The 21,809-nt window shown below is 42.9% G+C and overlaps 1 protein-coding gene across 2 annotated transcripts; it reads left to right on the top strand.

Annotated features, from left to right (window-relative positions):
• The first annotated feature begins 109 nt into the window (after positions 1 to 109).
• LOC107386724 (adhesion G-protein coupled receptor G4) lies at positions 110 to 21,734 on the top strand. Of its 2 annotated transcripts, XM_054730712.2 has the most exons (32): positions 110 to 277; positions 409 to 494; positions 1,087 to 1,214; positions 1,301 to 1,538; positions 1,618 to 1,902; positions 5,968 to 6,062; positions 6,513 to 6,574; positions 6,712 to 6,757; positions 7,003 to 7,031; positions 7,316 to 7,470; positions 7,546 to 7,722; positions 7,797 to 7,873; positions 7,965 to 8,029; positions 8,106 to 8,148; positions 10,447 to 10,469; positions 10,611 to 10,753; positions 10,836 to 10,965; positions 11,460 to 11,560; positions 13,658 to 13,862; positions 13,939 to 14,104; positions 15,808 to 15,948; positions 16,050 to 16,175; positions 16,258 to 16,303; positions 16,379 to 16,482; positions 16,814 to 16,935; positions 17,120 to 17,388; positions 17,463 to 17,577; positions 17,761 to 17,839; positions 19,690 to 19,891; positions 20,021 to 20,122; positions 20,245 to 20,409; positions 21,331 to 21,734. In XM_054730712.2, exons 2-32 carry the CDS (start codon positions 416 to 418, stop codon positions 21,429 to 21,431), a joined length of 3,819 nt encoding a protein of 1,272 aa, XP_054586687.2. In that variant the 5' UTR covers positions 110 to 277; positions 409 to 415; the 3' UTR covers positions 21,432 to 21,734. The 2 variants fall into 2 exon arrangements, with proteins under 2 accessions (XP_054586687.2, XP_054586685.2); XM_054730710.2 differs by having other exon boundaries at positions 20,021 to 20,409.
• The last annotated feature ends 75 nt before the right edge of the window (positions 21,735 to 21,809 follow it).

Genomic DNA, 21,809 nt, shown 5'->3' with positions numbered 1-21,809 from the left:
AAGCTGTGTTTGCCAGAGCTTATTACATTTCATTTTATGTATTTTACGTGGAAGGCGATGTCTTTTAACTTAAATTTATTGACAACATAAAAAGACAGTCTGTGCGTCGTGCGCTCCTCCCGTCTGGCCTGTGCTCTGTGCACACACAATTACACAATCTGAACCAATCACATGCAGACGCCACTCGACTCCTCACACAAACACAGCAGCTGCTGCAGCTGCAACACTGAAGCAGGAAAGGTCCTGACTTACTTTTCGTGCTTGTTTTATTCTACAGGTAAGAAGGGATTTCATTATAATCTGTCATTTAAGAGTCACACGAGTTCATGATGTTTTAAAACTTGAGTCGTGTGGCAGAATTTGTAAAGAAAACACAGGAAAAGTCATTTTAATTGCTTTTTTTCCCAGATTAAATATGATTTTTTTAAAAGTGATCTTGAACGTGTTTGTGACTCTGCTCCTGCTGACAAGTCCAGCTTCTGCTGAGGAGAGAGGTAAGAAAAATGAAAATATATCCACAAAAATACAACTGATTATGTATTGAAGCCAACTTTAAGTCATAAAAACAGAAATATGATTAAAAAAGGGATATTTTCCAGAAATGTTGACACATGTTTAAGCACTTAAGAATTAACCTGTGTAGCTGAGCTCATGGCTGCGTGAGAAAAATACAGTGACAGTTGTAAAAATGTCAAAAATATCTAAAACAAACAGCAAATGTAGAAGCTGAAGCCATTGAGGGATGGGAATAAAAAAGGATGTGAGATCTGAGATAAGTTTTATTATGTTTACTTCCTATTTATGCTTTCTGAAAACCAGTAAACCAGCGTGGTTTCCGACTCATAAGCGAAAAGAAAAACTTTAAAAATGATGAAAACATCCATCTCTGTAACTTATGGCTGATTTCTTTATTTCTTTATTTATTTATTATTTTTTTTTTTTTATAAAACTTGAGTAAAACTAGGTGCTTATCCCAGGGTAGAAGCTCCTGTTTTTGGAAAAGCATCATCTACTGGAAACCATTAAGGTTTCCTCAAAAATGATCAGTTTCTGGTTGTAAAGGTGCTCTTTATTGGTTTCGGTCAGTGCCTTGGCAAAGTCTGTGGGGAAAAGTGGCGAACTTCTCCTCTGGATGCAGTCACTGGAGACTGAAGCCTCAGGTCTCCATTCCTGCTCTGCAGGAGTTCACCGTCTGTCTCAGCGTGAAGCTCGAGGTGATTCAAAACAACCAACCTTTCCACATACAGTACTTGTATTAAAAACTGATTTATATTGACATTATATATAAAACGCTTTGCAGGCTCAGACCTCCTCACAGTGGACCTTTTTTATGTACCGCCACCCGGAGGCTCAGTACGCTGAGCTGGGCTTGGGGGGTAAATGGGGTAAATTAGTGGTTTGGCTGTTTGGAGAGGAGTGGCTGAGCTCACAGATGGACCTCCAGCTGTTTCAGTGGTACTCCGTGTGTGTCAGCTGGTCTCATAGGAATGACAGACCTGCCCTTTACATTAATGGAGACCAGATCAACCTCACATCAGGTTCTCTTAGAGTTTATCACTTATTGACTCTGTCTGGATGGAGCATGATGTGTATTAAATGTCCTGTGTACCCCCACAGCTTACAACACCAACACACCTTTTATTTCCCCTCTGATCTGGAAACTGTCTCCTAACGGATCGCTGACTCTGGGCGCGGGACACATCATCACCAATGGGAATATTAAAATCCTTCCTTTTACCACTCTGTTGGGCAAATTATCCTTGTTTCGAATATGGAGCAGAGAACGCAGTAAAGAGGAAGTGACATCCCTGAATTGTACAGAAGGGGACCTGGTCAAGTGGGAGAAGGCCCACTGGGACATGTCGTACTGCGGTCCGCTCATTGACACCAGCCTCAAGTGTGGTGAGTGTGCAAAGTTTGAACTTGTCTTTAAAGGAGCAATATGTAAGAATTGAAAGTGAAGTAATCACAAAACAGTCTAATGTATCAATCATGTTGGAATGAAGGTTACACTGAAACAGATTTCCTTCACAGCCAGCTGGGGGTTGCCAGTGTTAGTGGTAATGGTGCTCTGGATGCTTTAGTCACATGATTAAATTGCATTTTTGTCCATCCCTTTCTTTCTCTGTCCCTGAAACCATTATTCATGTGTTCATCATATCACAAATCAACAACTACAACAGTATCTTATATGGTATCACCATCCAAAACCCTCACCAAACTTCAAGACATCCAGAATGCTGCTGCCTGTCTCCTAACCCACACCTGCTCCCATGACATCACTCTTGTCTCTTCAAGACCTCCATTGGCGTTCTCTCCCTCAGACCATAACATTCATTGCCCCCTCTTGCCCCAATGTAGAACTGGCCTTGGGCAAGCAATGAGCTAACAATGTTAACGGTGAATTAGAAATAATATTTGCCACTAAAACCTATATCAAGTAACTCTTTTAATTACCCACAAATCAATATTACAGTGAAATGTATTCATCTACTTAACTTACTGTCTTCTGCAGCAGATCCATAACCGGCAACAGTCTCAAAACTCACAGAACAACGGAGTGAAAGTAATTTGTTTGTTTTGAAAATGGACTGCAGTACCCACATTTGACCACAGGATATCATTCTTGCTTCATTCTTACATAATGCACCTTTAGTATCAAGTAAATAATTTTACATCCATCCATCCATTTTCATCCACTTATCCGGAGTCGGGTCGCGAGGGCAGTAGCCTAAGTCGAGAGGCCCAGACTTCCCTCTCCCCAGCCACTTGGGCCAGCTCCTCCAGGGGAATCCCAAGGCGTTCCCTGGCCAGGTGAGAGACATAGTCCCTCCACCTGTCCTGGGTCTACCTTTAGGTCTCCTCCCGGTTGGACGTGCCCGGAAAACCTCACCAGGGAGGCGTCCAGGAGGCATCCTGACCAGATGCCCGAGCCACCTCAAATGGCTCCTCTCGATGTGGAGAAGCAGCGGGTCTACTCCGAGCCCCTCCTGAATGACCGAGCTTCTCAACCTATCTCTAAGGGAGAGCCCAGCCACTCTTCTGAGAAAACTATTTTTGGCCGCTTGTATCCGCAATCTCGTTCTTTCGGTCATTACCCAAAGCTCATGACCATAGGTGAGGGTAGGAATGTAGATCGACTGGTAAATCGAGAGCTTTGCCTTCTGACTCAGCTCTCTCTTCACCACGACAGACCGGTACAACACCTGCATCACTGCAGATGCAGCAACAATCGGCCTATTGATTTCACGCTCCAGTTTTCCCTCACTTGTGAACAAGACCCCGAGATACTTAAACTCCTCCACTTGGGGCAGGACCTCATCCCTGACCTGGAGAAGGCATTCTACCCCTTTTCTGAATCAAGACCATGGTCTCAGATTTAGAGGAGCTGATTCTCATCCCAGCTGCTTCACACTCGGCTGTGAACCGCTCCAGCGAAAGCCGAAGATCACATTCTGATGAAGCCAATAGGACCACATCATCTGCAAAAAGCAGAGACCTGATCAGGCCACCAAAACAGATGCCCTCCACACCTTGGCTGCGCCTAGAAATCCTGTCCATAAAGCTTATGAACAGAATCGGTGACAAAGGGCAGCCTTGGCGGAGTCCAACTCTCACTGGGAATGAGCCCGACTTACTGCCGGCAATGCGGACCAAGCTCTGACACCGGTCACACAGGGACCTAACAGCCCGTTTCAAAGGGCCTGGTTCCCCATACTCCCGTAGTACCCCCCACAGGGCCCCCGAGGGACTCGGTCAAACGCCTTCTCCAAATCCACAAAACACATGTAGACTGGTTTAGCAAATTCCCACGCATCCTCCAGGATCCCCCTAAGGGTATAGAGCTGGTCCAGTGTTCCACGGCCAAGACGAAAACCACAATGCTCCTCCTGAATCTGAGGTTCAACAATCCGACGGACCCTCCTCTCCAGAACCTCTGAATAGACCTTACCAGGAAGGCTCAGGAGTGCAATCCCCCTGTAGTTGGAACACACCCTGCGGTCCCCCTTTTTAAATAAGGGGACCACCACCCCGGTCTGCCAGTCCAGTGGGACTGCCCCCGATGTCCACGCGATATTGCAGAGCCGCGTCAGCCAACACAGCCCCACAACATCCAGAGCCTTAAGGAACTCTGGGCAGATCTCATCCACCCCTGGAGCCTCACCACAGAGGAGCTTTTTAACCACCTCAGTGACCTCAGCACCAGAGATTTGAGAGGCCAACCCAAAGTCCCCAGACTCTGCTTCCTCACTGGAAGACATGTTGGTGGATTGAGGAGGTCTTCGAAGTATTCTGCCCACCGATCCACAACGTCCTGAGTAGAGGTCAGCAGCACACCGTCCCCACTATAGATAGTGTTGGTAGCGCACTGATTTCCCCCCTTGAGGCACCGGATGATGGACCAGAATCTCCTAGAAGCCGTACAGAAGTCTTGCTCCATGGTCTCACCGAACTCCTCCCATGCCTGGGTTTTTGCCTTGGTGACCACCCGAGCCGCGTTCCGCTTGGACTGCCGGTACACGTCAGCTGCCTCTGGGGTCCCACAGTCCAAAAAGACCTGATAGGACTCTTTCTTCAGCTTGACAGCATCCCTAACCGCCGGTGTCCACCAGTGGGTTCGGGGGTTGCCACCACGACAGGCACAGACAATCCTGCGACCACAGCTCCGGTTGGCCACCTCAACAATGGAGGCACGGAACAGGGTCAATTCATACTCAATGTACCCCGCCTCCCCCGGAACACTTTGGAAGTTCTGTCAGAGGTGGGAATTGAAGCTTCTTCTGACAGGAGACTCTGCCAGACGTTCCCAGCAGACCCTTGCGATACGTTTGGGCCTGCCTGGTTTGACCAGCATTCTCCCCCACCATGTGAGCCAAGTCACCACCAGGTAGTGGTCAGTTGACAGCTCGGCCCCTCTCTTCACCCGAGTGTCCAAGACATGCAGCCACAGGTCAGATGAAACAACAACAAAGTCGATCATCGAGCTGCAGCCTAAGGTATCCTGGTGCCAAGAGCACATATGGGCACCTTTATGTCTGAACATGGTGTTCATTATGGACAATCCTTGACTGGCACAGAAGTTCAATAACAAAACACCACTCGAATTCAGATCAGGGGGGCCGTTCCTCCCAACCACACCTCTCCAGGTCTCACTGTCATTGCCCACGTGAGCCTTAAAGTCCCCCAGCAGAATGAGGGAGTCATCGGAAGGAGCGCTTTCCAGCACCCCCTCCAAGGTCTCCAAAAAGGGTGGGTAGTCTGAACTGTAATTTGGTGCATAAGCACAGACCACAGTCAGAACCTGTCCCCCCACCCGTAGGCGGAGGGAGGCTACCCTCTCATTCACTGGGGTAAACCCCAATGTACAGGCACCAAGAGGGATGGCAACTAGTATGCCCACCCCAGCTCGGTGCCTCTCAGTGGGAGCAACTCCAGAGTGGTAGAAAGTCCAACCCCTCTCAAGGAAACTGGTTCCAGAGCAAGAGCCATGCGTTGAGGTGAGTCTGACTATATCTAGTCGGAACCTCTCAACGCCACACACCAACTCAGGCTCCTTCCCCACCAGAGAGGTGACATTCCATGTGCCAAGAGCCAGCTTCTGTAGCCGAGGATAGGACCGCCAAGGTCCCCGCCCTCGACTACCACCCAACACACACTGCACCCGACCCCTTTGGCCCCTCCCACGAGTGGTGAGCCCATGGGAAGGGGGACCCACGTTTGCTCTTCAGGCTGTGCCCGGCCGGGCTCCATGGGTGAAAGCCCGGCCACCAGGCGCTCACTAACATAATAATAAATAATCTTTACTTCTCAAAAGGAAACTGCTTTATGACACAAAAGCAGCAAAAAATAAATAAAATAAAATAAAAAGAATACTAGTGATAATAAAAACATGGAAATGAATGCTATATATAATCTATTGTAATTATTACAGGTTTTTATAACTAATGATAGTTTATGCTTTGCCAGAATGGTCCAAATATGAGATAAATCTAATGTTTGCGATAATAGACCATGATGGCACCACAGAGGACTACACAGCCAGAGATATCGCACATTACTGGGTAAGACCAGCAAATGGGATTTTATTCATTCGAAGGTGATATGAATCCTATTTAAATGTTTACTATTATTTCAATTGTATATGTTATAATAAGCTGCAACTAGTTTGTAATAAGCCATAATAACTGTAATAAGCTGTAATAACTTGTAAGCTATAACTGTAATGATGTGGAATAAGCCATATTAACAGTGTAAATAAGCTAGAAAAGTTGTAATAAATTTGTAATACGTTATAATAAATGCCATAAGCAGTAATAGCTTCATAATAATCTGTATTAATGTATAGTAAGCTATAATAACAGCATAATAAGCTATAGTAACTGTAATGACTGTGTAATAAGCTAGAATAACTAACAGTGTAATAAGCTAGAATAACTGACAACTTTGTAACAAGTTGTACAAAAATGTAATAAACTGTGATAACGCTCCTCTGATGTTTGCTGTCCCTACAGCTCAGAACTGTTTTGCCCTCCAGCGTCTATTTACCCAGAGTGTCTGTGTTTGAAATATACAGGTAGGAAAAACATTTTCAGCACTGAAGTTGTGCACAATTTTAATAAACTCCCTCACGTGGCACCAGTTAAACCTTGATTACCTGCAGGAAGGTGAATAAATGCAGAGTATGCTAAGTTCCTCTGATCTCTTACACAGATCCAGCACAGAAAACCACATAAAAACATCCTCTAAAGACATGATGGTAAGCACGCAGGAGATAAACCTACAGATTGCACAAGAAGCTTCTTGTTTAAAGCAAATACAGCCCTGCCAGGGGTGATGCTGATACCAAACAAGAGACAAAAAGGTTGAAATAACATCAAATCTGAGATGCTTGAGAAACATTTAAAATATTTCCCTTTATTCTAATCCTATTACAAAAACCTAAAGACACTGGATTTCCACGTGAAATTTGATTTTAAAAGTTTATTTTTTTTTTTTGTTTAGATGCGGTGGGCTCCAGAAAATATCACCAGGTTTACGCTTTTCTAAATGTTTCCCTGTGTTAGCTTTCTATCTGCACCTAAATGGTTAACTTGAGAACAAAGGATCACATTACTGAAAGATATTTCTTGCTACCTTTAGAATATTGTTGGTATAATGGTAGTAAAGAGTAATTTGGAGAATGATAAACACATGCAAAATGCATAAAGTTGCAGATAAGAACTGCTAAACTCTTGATTTGAGCAGTTACGTCAAACCAACTTTTAATAAAATTACCATATACGTTTATTTTCTTAACCCTCCCTTCCCTGTACAGGTTTCACTGCCTGGCTCATGTTAATATAATTCCCAAAAAAGATGTTGCAGCTGCCCAGAATGACATGTACAAGTACCTTAACAGCCCCTACAACAGCCCCAGTGGGCAGCTGCAGCTGCTCCTTGATAACACCAGCATCCAGACCACGCCACTCGGTAGGAACAGTTCATGCATGAAGGTTCATGTTTGGGAAATTAGCAGAAAATCTGATGAGGAATCCGTTTCCCCAGAGAATTTTTTCCCTACGACCACGAGTCCTCCCACTCTGACGACGGGTTCCATTCCCGTCAAAACCACTACGTCAGGCTCTTCCCCCAGCACCACGCTGAAGATTACTACCAGTGTGATGGTTTTTCCCAGTAAAGCCACAGACGTCCCCTTCACCACAAGCCCTGCAACCACCTCTGGTCAGTTTCTCTCTGTTTTACTTTTTTATACAGATTTATTGATGCAAGCTGCTGATTTGTCTTCGCCTCACCAGATGAACTGTACTTTGAGGTGAAGGTGAATGTGTCCATCACAGGAAACTGTAACCCGCAACAGATTCTTCCAATCTGGGTATGTCAGTCGTGCACAAGCAGCCTCTGAAGAAATAAGGACAGTTGAAGTTTTCTAGTATGAACAGAGGAGATGTTGCTGCTCTCCACAGCTGAACACCAGTCTACCCAGTGGCCTGGTGGTGCTAGACCTACAGCTGCTCCTCAAAGTCCAAAGGTAGGAGAAAAGCTGAAGCTGGTACTTTTATCACTCTTCTATAAAAAAAAAAGACAATTATCCATCTTGTTTTCAGACGCCAGCGTGACCTGCTGCTTTATAACTCTGCTTCAAATAAAGTAAGTTTAAATGCTGAGGGGGTTTGGGATCCGTGGAAGGGACTTTTGAAAGATATTTAAGGTACACATGGCCAACTGTTGCTCTAATCCTCTAATAATATGTGAGTTTAAGGCAAGGCAGCTTTATTTATAGCAAATGTCACACAGAGGCAATTCAAAGTGCTTTCCATGAGCAAGAATAGCAATTTAAGGTACTTGCCGGAGGATTTGTTACCTTTATTATTATTCTTCTGAGGGCTCAAACAGCAGCGTGCACCCCACAAATTTTACATCAAAACGACCGGCTCGGCCATGGAAAGTGTGCTATTACTTTTCTAAGCAATCTGATTTACTACGGCAAAGTAATTAGGGGAAAACATTGGAAAAATGCCTCTTTAACTGGCCTGTCCATTTTCCAATTTGACAAGCTGATAGGGTGGGGGACGGGGGGGATCTGTCTCCCAGATTCAGATCCGTCCCCCGCACTAAGGCCAGAAAGAAAACAAAATCGGAGGTTAAGCGCTTGAAGCTCATTTTTCCAATTACACTGAATGAAGCATGACGTAAACAAACACCGACTCCAGAGGCGCAAAAGTGGTTGATGCTAGGATGCAGGATGAAGTGAAAAAGGCAAGCAACGATTACTGCGTATTTAAAAAAATCCAACAGTGTAAGTAGGCTGGACCGATCCATTTGCTTATGCATGTTGGTTCTAGTTTCAGTACGTTGTTGTCAGTGTTGGGACTTACTCGTTAAAAGCGCCAAAGCCTCATTGCTGACTTTAACAAGTCTCATCTACAAATATGTTCCCTCATGAAGTTACTACTTTACACCAGAAGATAGTGGAGATGTGTAACCTTCAGGCTGAGCAAAGTTTGGGAGATTTTAGAGTTTGAAAAACGCCTCCCACTGAGAGGCTCCCAGTTGGGGAGAGGAGGAGATGCGCGCAACATGAAGAGCGCAAATATTACACAAAACGTATAATTGCCAGCAGGTCTGGTCTTTGTTGACTGATCACTTTGTCTAGTAATGACTGACTCTGATTATGAAGCAGAATATTGACTCTGATGAAGAAATTCACTCATCCAGCCGGGAAGATTGACGCTGCTGCAGCATCAGACAGCTGGTGCTGCACGAGAGGTGTGTGGAGTTTACAAGCTCCAAACGTTGGGATTGATGTTGGTTTAACCTTCTCTGGGACGTGATGGATGTAGAAATGATGGTAAAACACCGCAAACGTGACAGACGTAGCAACAATGTAAAAAAAAAAGCCGTAAAAAGAGGCCAATGCGTTACATGTGGAAGTCAAGTGTGCCACATAATCATAAAAAAAGTAAAATATAAAATTTAAAAAGAGATTTATATATTTATATATAAATAAAAATTTTCAAAGTATAATGAAAATTTCTAAATACCGTAACGTAAAAATACGAAGGAACATCTGTTGGTCAGGCTGAAAAGTTTGGGAACTACTGCTCTAAGTGATAAGTGAATATTGTTCTTATTATATTTTATGTGCAGTTTTGTAGGGTTTTTATGTTTTCTGTAAAGATTGGTATGCTGAAAATATTTTAATGTTTCGCATAAAGCATGAGGTTTTGGTTAGTAATTGATTGGGAGAATAACAAATGACTGATTTAAATAGTGGGGCGCCTCCGTCAGTGCGCCCCAGGGCAGCTGTGGCTACATCTTAGCTCATCACCATCAGTGTGCGAATGTGTGTGAATGGATGATACACTGTAGTGTAAAGCGCTTTGGAGTCCTTACTCTGAGAGGCGCTATACAAGTGCGGATCATTTATCATTTATAGTGTTGATCAGGCAGAGCTTTGTTGCCAGCGTTCCACTGCATAACGGCTTCAAACACGTATATAAAAGTGTTCGTTTTTACGTAAACCATTGGATGAAATTACACAAAGTGACTGAGCTCTAGTTAAGGCGCTTGCAATAGTTTGTTTATGTGTGTGTGTGTGTGTGTGTGTGTGTGTGTGTGTGTGTTTGGGGGAGGGTACATTGGAACTTTGTCCCCCCCAGTTTGAAAATCCTATCTGCGCCCCTGTCTACGCTTAATTACAAATAATAAAATAAATGCTAAACATTTCTAAATAGACTCAGATTATTTCTATCTGCATTGTGGTGCATCAGGATAGAAGCGTTTTACACTAGCCCAATATCTTTAAACCGTGTGATTTTTGCAAAGGTTAAAAAGGCTTGGCTGGCCTTTTAGCATGGGGTTGACTCCAAAAGCAAATCTATTAAGGATGCTAAATGTTTTGACCGTGTCTAGTTTAACTGCAACTGTAACTTCTCATTCTTCCAGGGGTCTGCAGTCAGCATTTCAAGGTTTGTGTCATTTCTCCTGCAAACTTTTTTATCACATTCTACTAAACTTGAATGGTCTAAAGAAATCATATTTTAAGCCATTTTTCCAGGTTGGGTTATTAGATTCATGCAGCCAATGACTAACTCTGCCACTGCCTGCAGAGAGAGCTTCATTTTCCAGGTCCAAGTCTTGATGCCCCTGTCAGACATGGAAATAGAAAAAAAAATAAGGCAGCATCTACTTAAGCCTTTCGACTATGAATCTGTCTCCATAGCAACCGAGGACATACAGATAAGTCGCATTTGTGAGTACAACGGTGGAAGATCACCAGCTGCAATATGGATTCTTTATTTCTAATTTAAAAACCCATTCTGACCCTTCTCCAGTGATATTCAGATGTAACGGAGACACCCAGCACACTCTAAAGGGTCAGTTCAGATGGCCGGACACTTTAGGAGGGAAAAACGCCACGCTCACATGCCCAAAAAACCCCAGTAGTTCCGCCACCCGGCACTGGTAAGAGCTCCAGCGGTTAACACAATCATATTTAAGGGGATTACGCGTTTAGCTTTGTTGTCAACTGAAACGCAGAACATCAGCAGGACCTGGGGAGGGCAGGTTTTATTTGTGATCAAACAAAAACACAAAGACAAATCATAAAAAAGGCTCTGAAGAATCATAACCGCTGTGATTCATTCGAATATTTACAGGTGTGATTGATTCGTGCATTTGGGTGTTTATAACTGTCAACATTAGTTTAAGGCATCAACAAGTACAGGGCTGAGTATCGATTGCTTCCATTTGTACATATTTGCATGGTTTTGTCACCGCGTCCAGGAGTCGGCCTATTGACTTAGTGTCAAAACACCAAATAATGGGTGTGTAATAAAAGCCAATGATGGTTTGTTAAATGATTCCCAGATCTAACATTTCATTCTGGTCTCTGGTTTGTAGATGTTATCTGCTACAATGGATGACGCTAATAAATCTATTTCCAACTTGTCTGACAGCAAACTGTGTGGCTCAACCAACTGGATGGATCCAGACCTGGAGGACTGCTCTCCATTGGTGGAAACCATCCCTGACCTGGACCATGTGGACGTCACCCCTGGTGTGTTCCACCTGCATTTGGGAAAAGCCGTCTACTTCAGCTTAAACTCTTAACACGCCGATCATCCCCGATGGTGGTTAATCACCTCCAACCGTTAAGAGAAAGACGTGTTTTTGACATTTAGCATCATTACAACTGAGACTATCTGGCTTATCGACAGCTAATGATCATGTCAGCTGATGAACTCTCGTTGCCATGGTTTCATTTGGCAGCCAGACATTAACGTAATTAAAATAAAGAAGATATCAAGCTGTGTGAGCTTTATCTGGAGATTTAACAGGAGAATGCTGTTGGATGCTAACAGAACCAGATTAATGACAAACTGGTGCTGTTGCAGCTAAGATCTACAGGTGCTGGCCAGTAAATTAGAATATCATCAAAAGGTTGAAAATATTTCAGTAATTCCATTCAAAACGTGAAACTTGTACATTATATTCATGCAATGCACACAGACCAATGTATTTCCAATGTTAATTACATTTAAATTTGATATTCATAAGTGACAACTAATGAAAACTCCAAATTTGGTATCTCAAAAAATTAGAATATTCTGAAAAGGCTGAATATAGAAGACACCTGCTGCCACTCTAATCAGCTGATTTACTCAAAACACCTGCAAAGGCCTTTAAAAGGTCCCTCAGTCTTGTTTTGAAGGCACCACAATCATGGGGAAGACTTCTGACTTAACAGCTGTCCAAAAGACAATCATTGACACCTTGCACAAGGAGGGCAAGACACAAAAGGTGATTGCTAAAGAAGCTGGCTGTTCGCAGAGCTCTGTGTCCAAGCACATTAACAGACAGGCGAAGGGACGGAAAAAATGTGGTAGAAAAAAGTGTACAAGCTCTAGGGATAACCGCACCCTGCAGAGAATTGTGACGACAAACCCATTCAAAAATGTGGGGGAGATCCACAAAGAGTGGACTGCAGCTGGAGTCAGCGCTTCAAGAACCACCACGAGGAGACTCATGAAAGACATGGGATTCAGGTGTCGCATTCCGTGTGTCAAGCCACTCTTGAACATGAAACAGCGCAAGAAGCGTCTCGCCTGGGCCAAGGACAAAAAGGACTGGACTGATGCTGAGTGGTCCAAAGTTATGTTTTCTGATGAAAGCAAGTTCTGCATTTCCTTTGGAAATCAAGGACCCAGAGTCTGGAGGAAGAGCGGAGAAGCACAGAATCCACGTTGCATGAGGTCCAGTGTAAAGTTTCCACCGTCAGTGATGGTGTGGGGTGCCATGTCATCTGCCGGTGTTGGCCCACTCTGTTTCCTGAGGTCCAGGGTCAATGCAGCCGTCTACCAGGAAGTTTTAGAGCACTTCATGCTTCCTGCTGCTGACCAACTTTATGGGGATGCAGACTTCACCTTTCAACAGGACTTGGCACCTGCACACAGTGCCAAAACCACCAGCACCTGGTTCAAGGACCATGGTATCCCTGTCCTTGATTGGCCAGCAAACTCGCCTGACCTTAACCCCATAGAAAATCTATGGGGTATTGTGAAGCGGAGGATGCAATACGCTAGACCCAACAATGCAGAGGAGCTGAAGACGACTATCAGAGCAACCTGGGCTCTCATAACACCTGAGCAGTGCCACAGACTGATCGAGTCCATGCCACGCCGCATTACTGCAGTTATTGAGGCAAAAGGAGCCCCGACTAAGTATTGAGTGCTATACATGCACATTCTTTTCATGTTCATTCTTTTCAGTTGGCCAACATTAGAGAAACAAACATTTTTTCATTGGCCTTTAGAATATTCTAATTTTCTGAGATACCAGATTTGATGTTTTCATTGGTTGTCACCTATAAATATCAAAATTAAACGTAATAAACATCGGAAATACATTGGTCTGTGTGCATTGCATGAATATAATGTACAAGTTTCACGTTTTGAATGGAATTACTGAAATATTTTCAACCTTTTGATGATATTCTAATTTACTGGCCAGCACCTGTATACTCTGTTTAAAAGGCAAATTTCACTTAGACAGGTTAAGGTCCGATTTAGTTGGTTTGTCTTTTCTATCAAACTGAAGATTGCATTGAGTACAGGGTCCTTGGTCAATAAGAATCAGTTCCTCCACGTATCTCTAGATAATGCTCTGGGTGTGGTGGAGACGATCGAGGACTTGCTGAGAAACCACTCCACTCTCCTCTACGATGAGCTGGTGACAGTCCTCAACAAACTGAAAGACATCATTAACGTCAGCGTGGTCACGCCGAACCTCGGCCAGGCTCTCATCAACATCATCTCAGACATCCTGGAATCTGACAGCAACCTGGCACCTTTTACCAACACGTAAGGATGTGGAGCTGAATCGAGAATCCAAGTCAATGTCTTACATTAACATTAGTCTCGCTGCCTTCCTCTCCAGTATTTTAAACATTACCGAGTCGGTGGGAGACAGTATGGTGGGATACGAGGGCTCATCCACCCTAGTTGCTGAAACTGTTGCGATCTCTGTGGTGGATGTGCATCCTGGAGAGTTTGACAGCTTAAGTTTTGGAGTTCTGACGGACCGGACCGGCGCAAAACCAGAGGTCACCAAACATTTGTTTTTAATCTCATCTAAGTTACACACAGCCCAGATTGAGAACAATAGGATTTTTAATGATAAATTAAGGAGTTCTATAACAACTTTTTATTTTTATTTTATTATTATTATTATTTTTTTTACAAATTTAAAACTGTTCGTGAGTCTCTTAAGTGTCATATGAAACCTTATTGGGACTCTCAATATTCCAGGGCCCTTGATAAATGGCCAAACACAATCCCATAATAAAGCCCTACAATAGAAAGGCTGGATTGCCCCACCAGCTCAGCCAGGACTTGAATATTAAATAAGCTGCGTGCTGATTGGCTGGTTTGCCCCGCAGGCTACATGATGCTGCCTAAAGCTAGAAACTCAGCACAGCCGTATCTGGTTAACTCAGGCAAACTGTGAAGCCTGAACACTACACAAGTACTCTGACAGTTTTCCTCTTGTCCAACAAAGACAAAGCAGTAGCTTGGACTGGCTTTAACAATAGATTGGGCTAGCCTTAGCAAAGGCTTGGGCTAACGTTAGCAGGTCCTCAGGCTAGCGTTGTTCTATGGTTAGCATGACCTAAACCAACATTTATAATTCTGCCAATGTTCAGGTGGGTTGGGACATGTTAATGTGTGTCTAAGCTCATGATATGGTATCGCAGTTTTTCTTAGAACAGTTTCCCAGCGGCCATTACAACATTACTAATTTGCATAGAAAAGCAGGTCAGAGACGGAGCAGACTTCTATACGGTTTGCTACATTGAACACTGTAAGCTGCCTATATTCAACAACAGAAAGGTACATGTGTTTTTGAATTTCCTCTAAAAAAAAAGCACCAAATGTGCTAAATTTGCCCAAAATCCTAAAAGCTACTAGCCTGGGAAGCTATCCTACATATATGAATATATAGTCTGACCACGACAAGTAGATAGATCTCAGTAATAGGGCAGAATCTATGGTTGTCTTTAACCTTTCTCTGCTTGCTATTGGACAACAAAAAATGTGATGTACTTCGGAGCAGTCCGCCAAACTTTGTCAAAGAAGACACAAATAGAACCTTTTTCTAAATAAAGGACTTAAGTACCTCTATCTGCTCAAAGGAAAGCCCAAGTCTAAATAGTCCACAGATGCCAAAGCCATTTCAACCAAGCTGGCGCTATTTTAGTTGTTCCACTCAGTGGAAGCAACATCCCACCCACCAAACCGAGCGCTGTGATTGACAAGACTGATCGGACTTGCTGAGGCACCTGTGGAGCGTGGCTGGACTGACCTGCAGAGCAAAATCCTTTTGCTTCTGCTACGGTCTGTCTTTCTATGCTAAAAGTCTACAGCTACTGCTAATGCATTCAGTCCGAGACAAAATCTGGTATCACATAAGAGTCAGTAAAATGCCTTAAAATGTTTGCATGTTCAAATGTTAACTGAACTGCAGAGCCTTGTTGTCGTGTGGCTTGAAATCGGAACGTTTTGCAAAATTCTTTTTATTTTTTTGAGTACTCATCGCAATTCTGTCTTAGCCCAAAGGGAGAAATTTCATACAGTTTTAGGAAAGGTTGGAAATGAACCATAAAAATAATCAGATAACACCTTTGTAGTCAAACTGCAACAAACAAGTTTGCACATTTGCCTAACATTGTATGAAACTTCAGTATGATTCCAACTAACAGTCGCCCAGAGAGACACTCAACATTATTTACTTTATCGTATGTTGTAGATTTTTATCAACAAGTATCCCTTCAATGGCACAGTGGCGTTCATCTCTCTGCCAGCTGTCCTTCAACAGAACTTCCCAGAACACGGCCAGAACCCACCAAGAATCCAGTTTCAGTTCTACGGCAACTCGCTCCTCTTCAAGGTGCTCTTTACGTGTTTTTATTTAAACCGGCAAAACCTTTCTTATAACTGACAGTCTCGTCCATGCTAACTATTTTAAATGATTCACGTCTCCATCTTCAGGGCAGCAGACCAGGTCAGATCCTCAACACGTTTGTGGTGTCAGCCAGCGTGACCAACGCCAGCTCACCAATCACAGACCTCTCTGAAGAGATCAAAGTCACGCTCCTCCATCTCTGCCCCAACATGGTAGGAGCGTGCTCCCAACACCGCATAAGCATGAATAAATATTTATAAAACCTTTGATTAACGAGTGTTTCACGGCTCTCAGTTGGGGAAGGAGGTGGAGTGTGTGTACTGGAACTTCAATAAGAACAGTAAGTCCTGATCTGAGTCACTACTTATTTTTATTTGACTAAAAAGTGATAATATATGTCATCGTCTCCATCCAGATGGACACGGAGGCTGGGACAATCATGGCTGCCGAGAATACAACAGCAGCTCTGACTACACAACCTGCGTGTGTGATCATCTCACACACTTTGGAGTTCTGTTGGTACGAACCGTTACATTCTGTCTGATCATTTCCTCGAAGGCTCAAACACTCGAGACAGATTTTAGTGGTGCAAATAGTGGTTTTAAAAAGCCTGTGGAAGTGGAAGATGAAGGAGAGAAGCTCAGTCTCGGTTTAGGCAGCAGAGGGCACTCAAGATACAAAAACTATCAATAAAAGTTTGACACAAATTCATAATTTCCTGCGTAGGAAAGCAGCCTCCTGACCTGTGTTGTTTTTAATGACCTAAAGACTTGCTTTCCAAATCAGGAACAAATGTTTTTTTTAACCTGTATTTTCTGTGATGAACTTTCTTCTGTCACTATCTGCTCAGGATGTCTCCCGGACTCAGGTAGACCCAGTTCATGAGCAGATCCTGACCATTGTCACATACGTAGGATGCGGAGTCTCGTCGTTGTTCCTGGGAATCACTGTTCTCACTTATACAGCTTTTGAGTAAGGCTAGGTTGTGATCTCATGTTTTTTTTTCTCTCAACGTTAGAAATGCTAAAACATACTGGAACTCTGATTAAATATTTTAAAAGTTGCAGTTTTACCATGATTGAGACAAATATTTCCTTTTGTGTGATATCTAACTCTTTAATTTCCTCTCCAACGCTCTCTTCCATCTGTGATCCAGAAAGCTCCGTAGAGATTACCCCTCCCAGATCCTAATCCACCTCTCTCTGGCCCTGCTTGGTTTGAACCTGGTATTCCTAGTCAACTCCTGGCTTTCCTCCTGGGGTGTGTATGGCCTGTGTGTGGCAGTGGCATCCACCTTGCACTACTTCCTCCTGGCGTCATTCACCTGGATGGGATTGGAGGCAGTCAACATGTATTTTGCCCTCATTAAAGTATTTAACGTCTACGTGCCCTCGTACATCCTCAAGTTCTGCTTTCTGGGATGGGGTAAGTCAAAACTGACAATTTCTTTACCAAACATGACTTTTTTGGGTTATGACGTGTTTTAACTCCTCTTTCAGGGATCCCTCTGGTCATCTGTGTCATGGTGCTGATTGTGAACAGAGAGGCATACGGCGGTCACCATTACACACACGCACGCTCCACTTTCCAGCCGCTGGACAACTCTGACAGCTTGTAACGCATGAATTTAGTTGTTTTTGAATAACACTGACCGCTTAACAGCTGAACGGACTGTCTTATTTTCCAGGGGTGTAATAAAGAAAATTTGCATGGTTTACAATAATAAGTATAACACGGGACGTTATCTCTTCCATCGTAGAACAATCTCTCAGTATTTTTTTCTCTTTGTTCCCTCAGCTGCTGGCTCCAGGACGATCTGACATTTTATGTATCTGTCGTTGCATTCGCAGCTTTGATTTTCCTCTTCAACATTGGGGTAAACAACTAACTATTCTCCAATTTGTGTTTCAGGAAGATGAATTCAAGAAAAACGTTCAGTCAACAAAAGCTGAAACGCTGTGCTTCTTAATTTAGAAGCTCTTACAGATGCGGTTCACTCGTTTAATCGAAACATTTGCAGTGGTCTCTAAATGGAAGGAAACCTTTGTAAGTCGCACTTGGGGGCAGTTCAGGAAGTACGAGTCAGCGGGAGGAGAAAGTAGCTTCAGACGGCAGGACTTAGTGATATTTCCTGATATTTGGACATCTCATCTCAGATTGTCTAACAGCAACGCGACTCTACTGCTGACTTGCTCTGCAATGTTGATGTTTTATCTCCACAAATGACAAGCCTGAAGGAGTTCTGCTGTGTGGTGGAGATGCTAATGCTAATGATTAGCTTCTACTAGTCAAGATGTTCTCTGCCGTTTCCTGGACAATGAACCAACATCCCTTTCCATCACCAGTTAAGATGGGTGATTCTATGGCCCAATCCCAATACTCACACTGCCACCCTTCAGTGCCGCGATCCTGTCCATGAGTGTGCGTGCATAGGGTGTTCTGATTCTTAAGTGCGGAAGTTGACCACACCCCTTTTGCCCTCATGAGCCACTTGGCCCAAGCCCACATCAATGCAGAATTGCGTGAAGGGTATTACCTACAATCCATTGCTGCATGGGAATTTTGAGAAAAAGGCAGAGCAAAGGCTTGTGTGCCTTTTCTTACTACATGTATATTCAAATGAAAGTAGTTCATTTTAGGATGATTAATGATATTTATTCATGCTCTGGATGTTTTAGACAAAGATTTAACATGGACATTAATGAATGTAAATTTGGTCAAATAATTGTTTAGTTGTTTTTTAAAGTTATTAAAGATTCTTAAAGAAAAGTAGTGCAAACATCTACCACAAACATAGTCGATGACGCTATGCTCACTGTCCCAATTTGGCAATTATTTGCACTCGTCTACCACGCAACCCTGCCGCAGCCTCCAACAAGTGTACGCCGTGCCAACGTTCTCTCTGGATGTAGCTTTTTGATTCACCTCCGGAGACTTTACTCCCTTCTTTTTACTTCCAGGCTTCGCCATGATGCAAACAAAAAAAAGCAAAATTTTTATCTTCTCACAGTTGGCAAACTGAAAAAGCTAACTGCTAGCCTTTATGTGAGCTACTGGCACAGTAATCTCTTCGACATGTAGTAAACTCTACCCTCACTGTAGCTCCACCTCTCACTTGTTCCTATCCAAAACACCAAAGTTGTTTAGTGCAGTTTCTGGCCAGCAGATGGCTGCAGAGTACTGACTCATGTGAAGCTGATCGGGTTTGAGGTTCAACAATCGCTGAAACCAGTTTAAAAGCAACAGTTTACGGTGTTAAAAACTCTTTAGTGTTGCTTTAACAATTAATGATAGGCATGGTTTTACAAGAATGTGGCAATTAAGTAGATATCACAATACAGGGGAGACAGTACAATATATTGCAAAACTAAAAGCTAGACAATATGTGCAAATTTTAACACTGAATTTAACTGGAAATCTCAGGCCAGACTATTCCAGGACACATCGTGTTCTCATGAGATCTCCATAATGGCGGTAAAAACTGCTGCCATCTAACAGTTTGAATTGCACCACACAACAGAAGTACGGTAAAGGTTTCCATGTAAATTCTCATTTTCAAAAATTGACACTGCTTCTTAATATTGGTTCAGTATCATAACACAAATTTTGATATTTTCTTAAATCCCTAATTTAAGATATGAAACTTTCAAGTAAACTAAATAGTTTGAATGCAACCGTGTCTCCTGTGATTAGAGGTTAACAGAGCTCTTAAATTTCTCCCCCTAGATCTTTGTAGTGGTTCTCATTCAGATTCGCCACATGCGAGTCAATAGCCCTGCAGGAACCCAAAGAGGTCTTCTTCAAGACCTAAAGGGAGCTGCCAGTCTCACCTTTCTACTTGGACTAACGTGGACGGTTGGCTTCTTCACCTGGGGACCAGCAAGGATAGTTCTTCTGTACCTGTTCTCTATACTGAACACACTACAAGGCTGGTGTTTTAAATTTTTTTAAGACAAAATAATGATAGACTAACACTACGGTGGAATTAAAACGACTTCTTTACTCTTTCAATAAGAATGTCTTTTCCCTTCTCTTAACATTATTTGGTTTATTCCAGGTCTTTTTGTGTTCCTGTTCCACTGTCTAATGAGGGAAAACGTCAGGAGACAGTGGAGAACTCACCTTTGCTTTGGACGATATCGACTTGACGAGCACTCTGGTACAATCTACCTACCATGTCACTTCAGCCACTGCTTTGGTTCATCTTGTATAGCTAGAGTTTGTTATGATGAGAATTATTTAAATCCTGGCTCGATTTCTGCTACTGGCATCTTTGTTCAGAATGGAGCAACTCGGCATCAATGGGAGCACTTCCAAAACCCAAAGAGAAGGCTCCAAGAGCAGCAATACCGTCTGTGCGCTCTGTCAAGTCCAACTCCACAGAAAGCACTTCAGCTTCTTCAGACTCCAGCCGCAGAGACTCGTCCTGCAGGAGACCGTACCTGGGTGAGAAAACACAACACAGAATAAAAGTACAGTAGTGATTGAAGATACGTTTTTCTAAAGCCAATGTAGAGGTCACGGTCAGCCGATGGCTGATACCAAAATGACAACGGTAACACTTTACAATAAGGGTCCTTTTATTACTGTTAGTGCGTTATTAAGCATTAATAAACTTTTAAATAAAGTATTAACAACTGCTTAAAATTAATGTTAATATCATGTAATGCACCTCACCCCTGTCCCTTTGTCCTAACCTAAGGACACTTAATAGTTAATATCAGGAATGTTAATAAAGGAATACTTTGTTAATGCTTAATAATGCATCATGTAGCTCAATAAAGGGACCCTTATTGTACAGTATTACCACAATAAATATCTTGCTTTGCATGTTGCAATTTAGCATAATCTGTCTTGTATTTTAAGTTGCATTACTGAAACGGATGAATGAGATTGTAATTTTGAGTTTCACTTGTAAATAAAGCAAATGGTAAATATCGGCCAAACAGTATCAGTCAATCCCCATATGGGAGTACTAAACGTAAGCTAAATTGATAAGGAAAAATGTTGGATTAATTATGCACAACTAATAATTACAGGGATCGTTCTGATTTGAATCTACGGAAAAGAAAAAGGTTGCAATTAAAAGTTTACTTTCAGCCTCCATCACATCAGACTCGGAACGACGCGGTCCGAGTCACAGTGAAGGTCACGTCTTGAATTAGTATCACTGCGATGACATTAAATAATTACACCACTTTGTTTAAACCAAACTAAAAGTGGTATTTCTAAAAGGGTTCCTTCACTTTCTGACAGTTCAATTTAAAGCCTGCTCTCCAATTCCCCGGCGTTCAGTCTTAACCAGCACAAAAGTGATTAGCTTCCCTGCACCTCCAAATGGCTCACAGATGTTTTGTTATCCTGCAGGTCTTTTTGTGAACAGCCTGGTTCTTCCTCGAGCCCAGAAGGGGCCCTCGGATGCAGGATGTCTGCCTTCCTTCAGGCCAACAAACCCAACACCTGGCTGAAGGAATCACTTGCTAAATGACCGAGGACAACATTAACCATTTAGATCAAATCAGTGGCATAGCACCAGCTTCATTAGATAATTATTTGATGCAGTTCAATTGTTGATTCTGTTTTTGCTAAATATTGTAAAAGAGCCTGTAATTGTGAAGACATGAGCAGTTGCATCAGTTCCAAGGAGGAGTTGGTTGCCAAGCAACTGGTGAGGCAAGCGATGGTGACAATGAACTGTGGCACATTTGGTGGAAAATAAAATATATATATATATATATAATACATTTGCAAATTAAAAATGAGGTCCCTCATTGTTCTATTTTCTTTAGGTGTGACTAAACATTGAAATCATTCCTCAGTTAGCCTCTGCCATTTGTTTTGCTCCA

Source organism: Nothobranchius furzeri, chromosome 10 (assembly GCF_043380555.1).
Source record: "Nothobranchius furzeri strain GRZ-AD chromosome 10, NfurGRZ-RIMD1, whole genome shotgun sequence".
Taxonomy (NCBI): Eukaryota; Metazoa; Chordata; class Actinopteri; order Cyprinodontiformes; family Nothobranchiidae; genus Nothobranchius; species Nothobranchius furzeri.
The sequence above is the reverse complement of the archived record's forward strand: the minus strand, read 5'-3'. Positions and strand labels throughout refer to the sequence as shown.

Coding starts and splice junctions, on each gene's coding strand:
- LOC107386724 (XM_054730710.2), top strand. CDS start 416: ATGATTTTTTTAAAAGTGATCTTGAACGTGTTTGTGACTCTGCTCCTG. Junction 6,063..6,512: donor GAGATATCGCACATTACTGG/GTAAGACCAGCA, acceptor CTGTCCCTACAG/CTCAGAACTGTTTTGCCCTC. Junction 10,966..11,459: donor AGTTCCGCCACCCGGCACTG/GTAAGAGCTCCA, acceptor CTTGTCTGACAG/CAAACTGTGTGGCTCAACCA.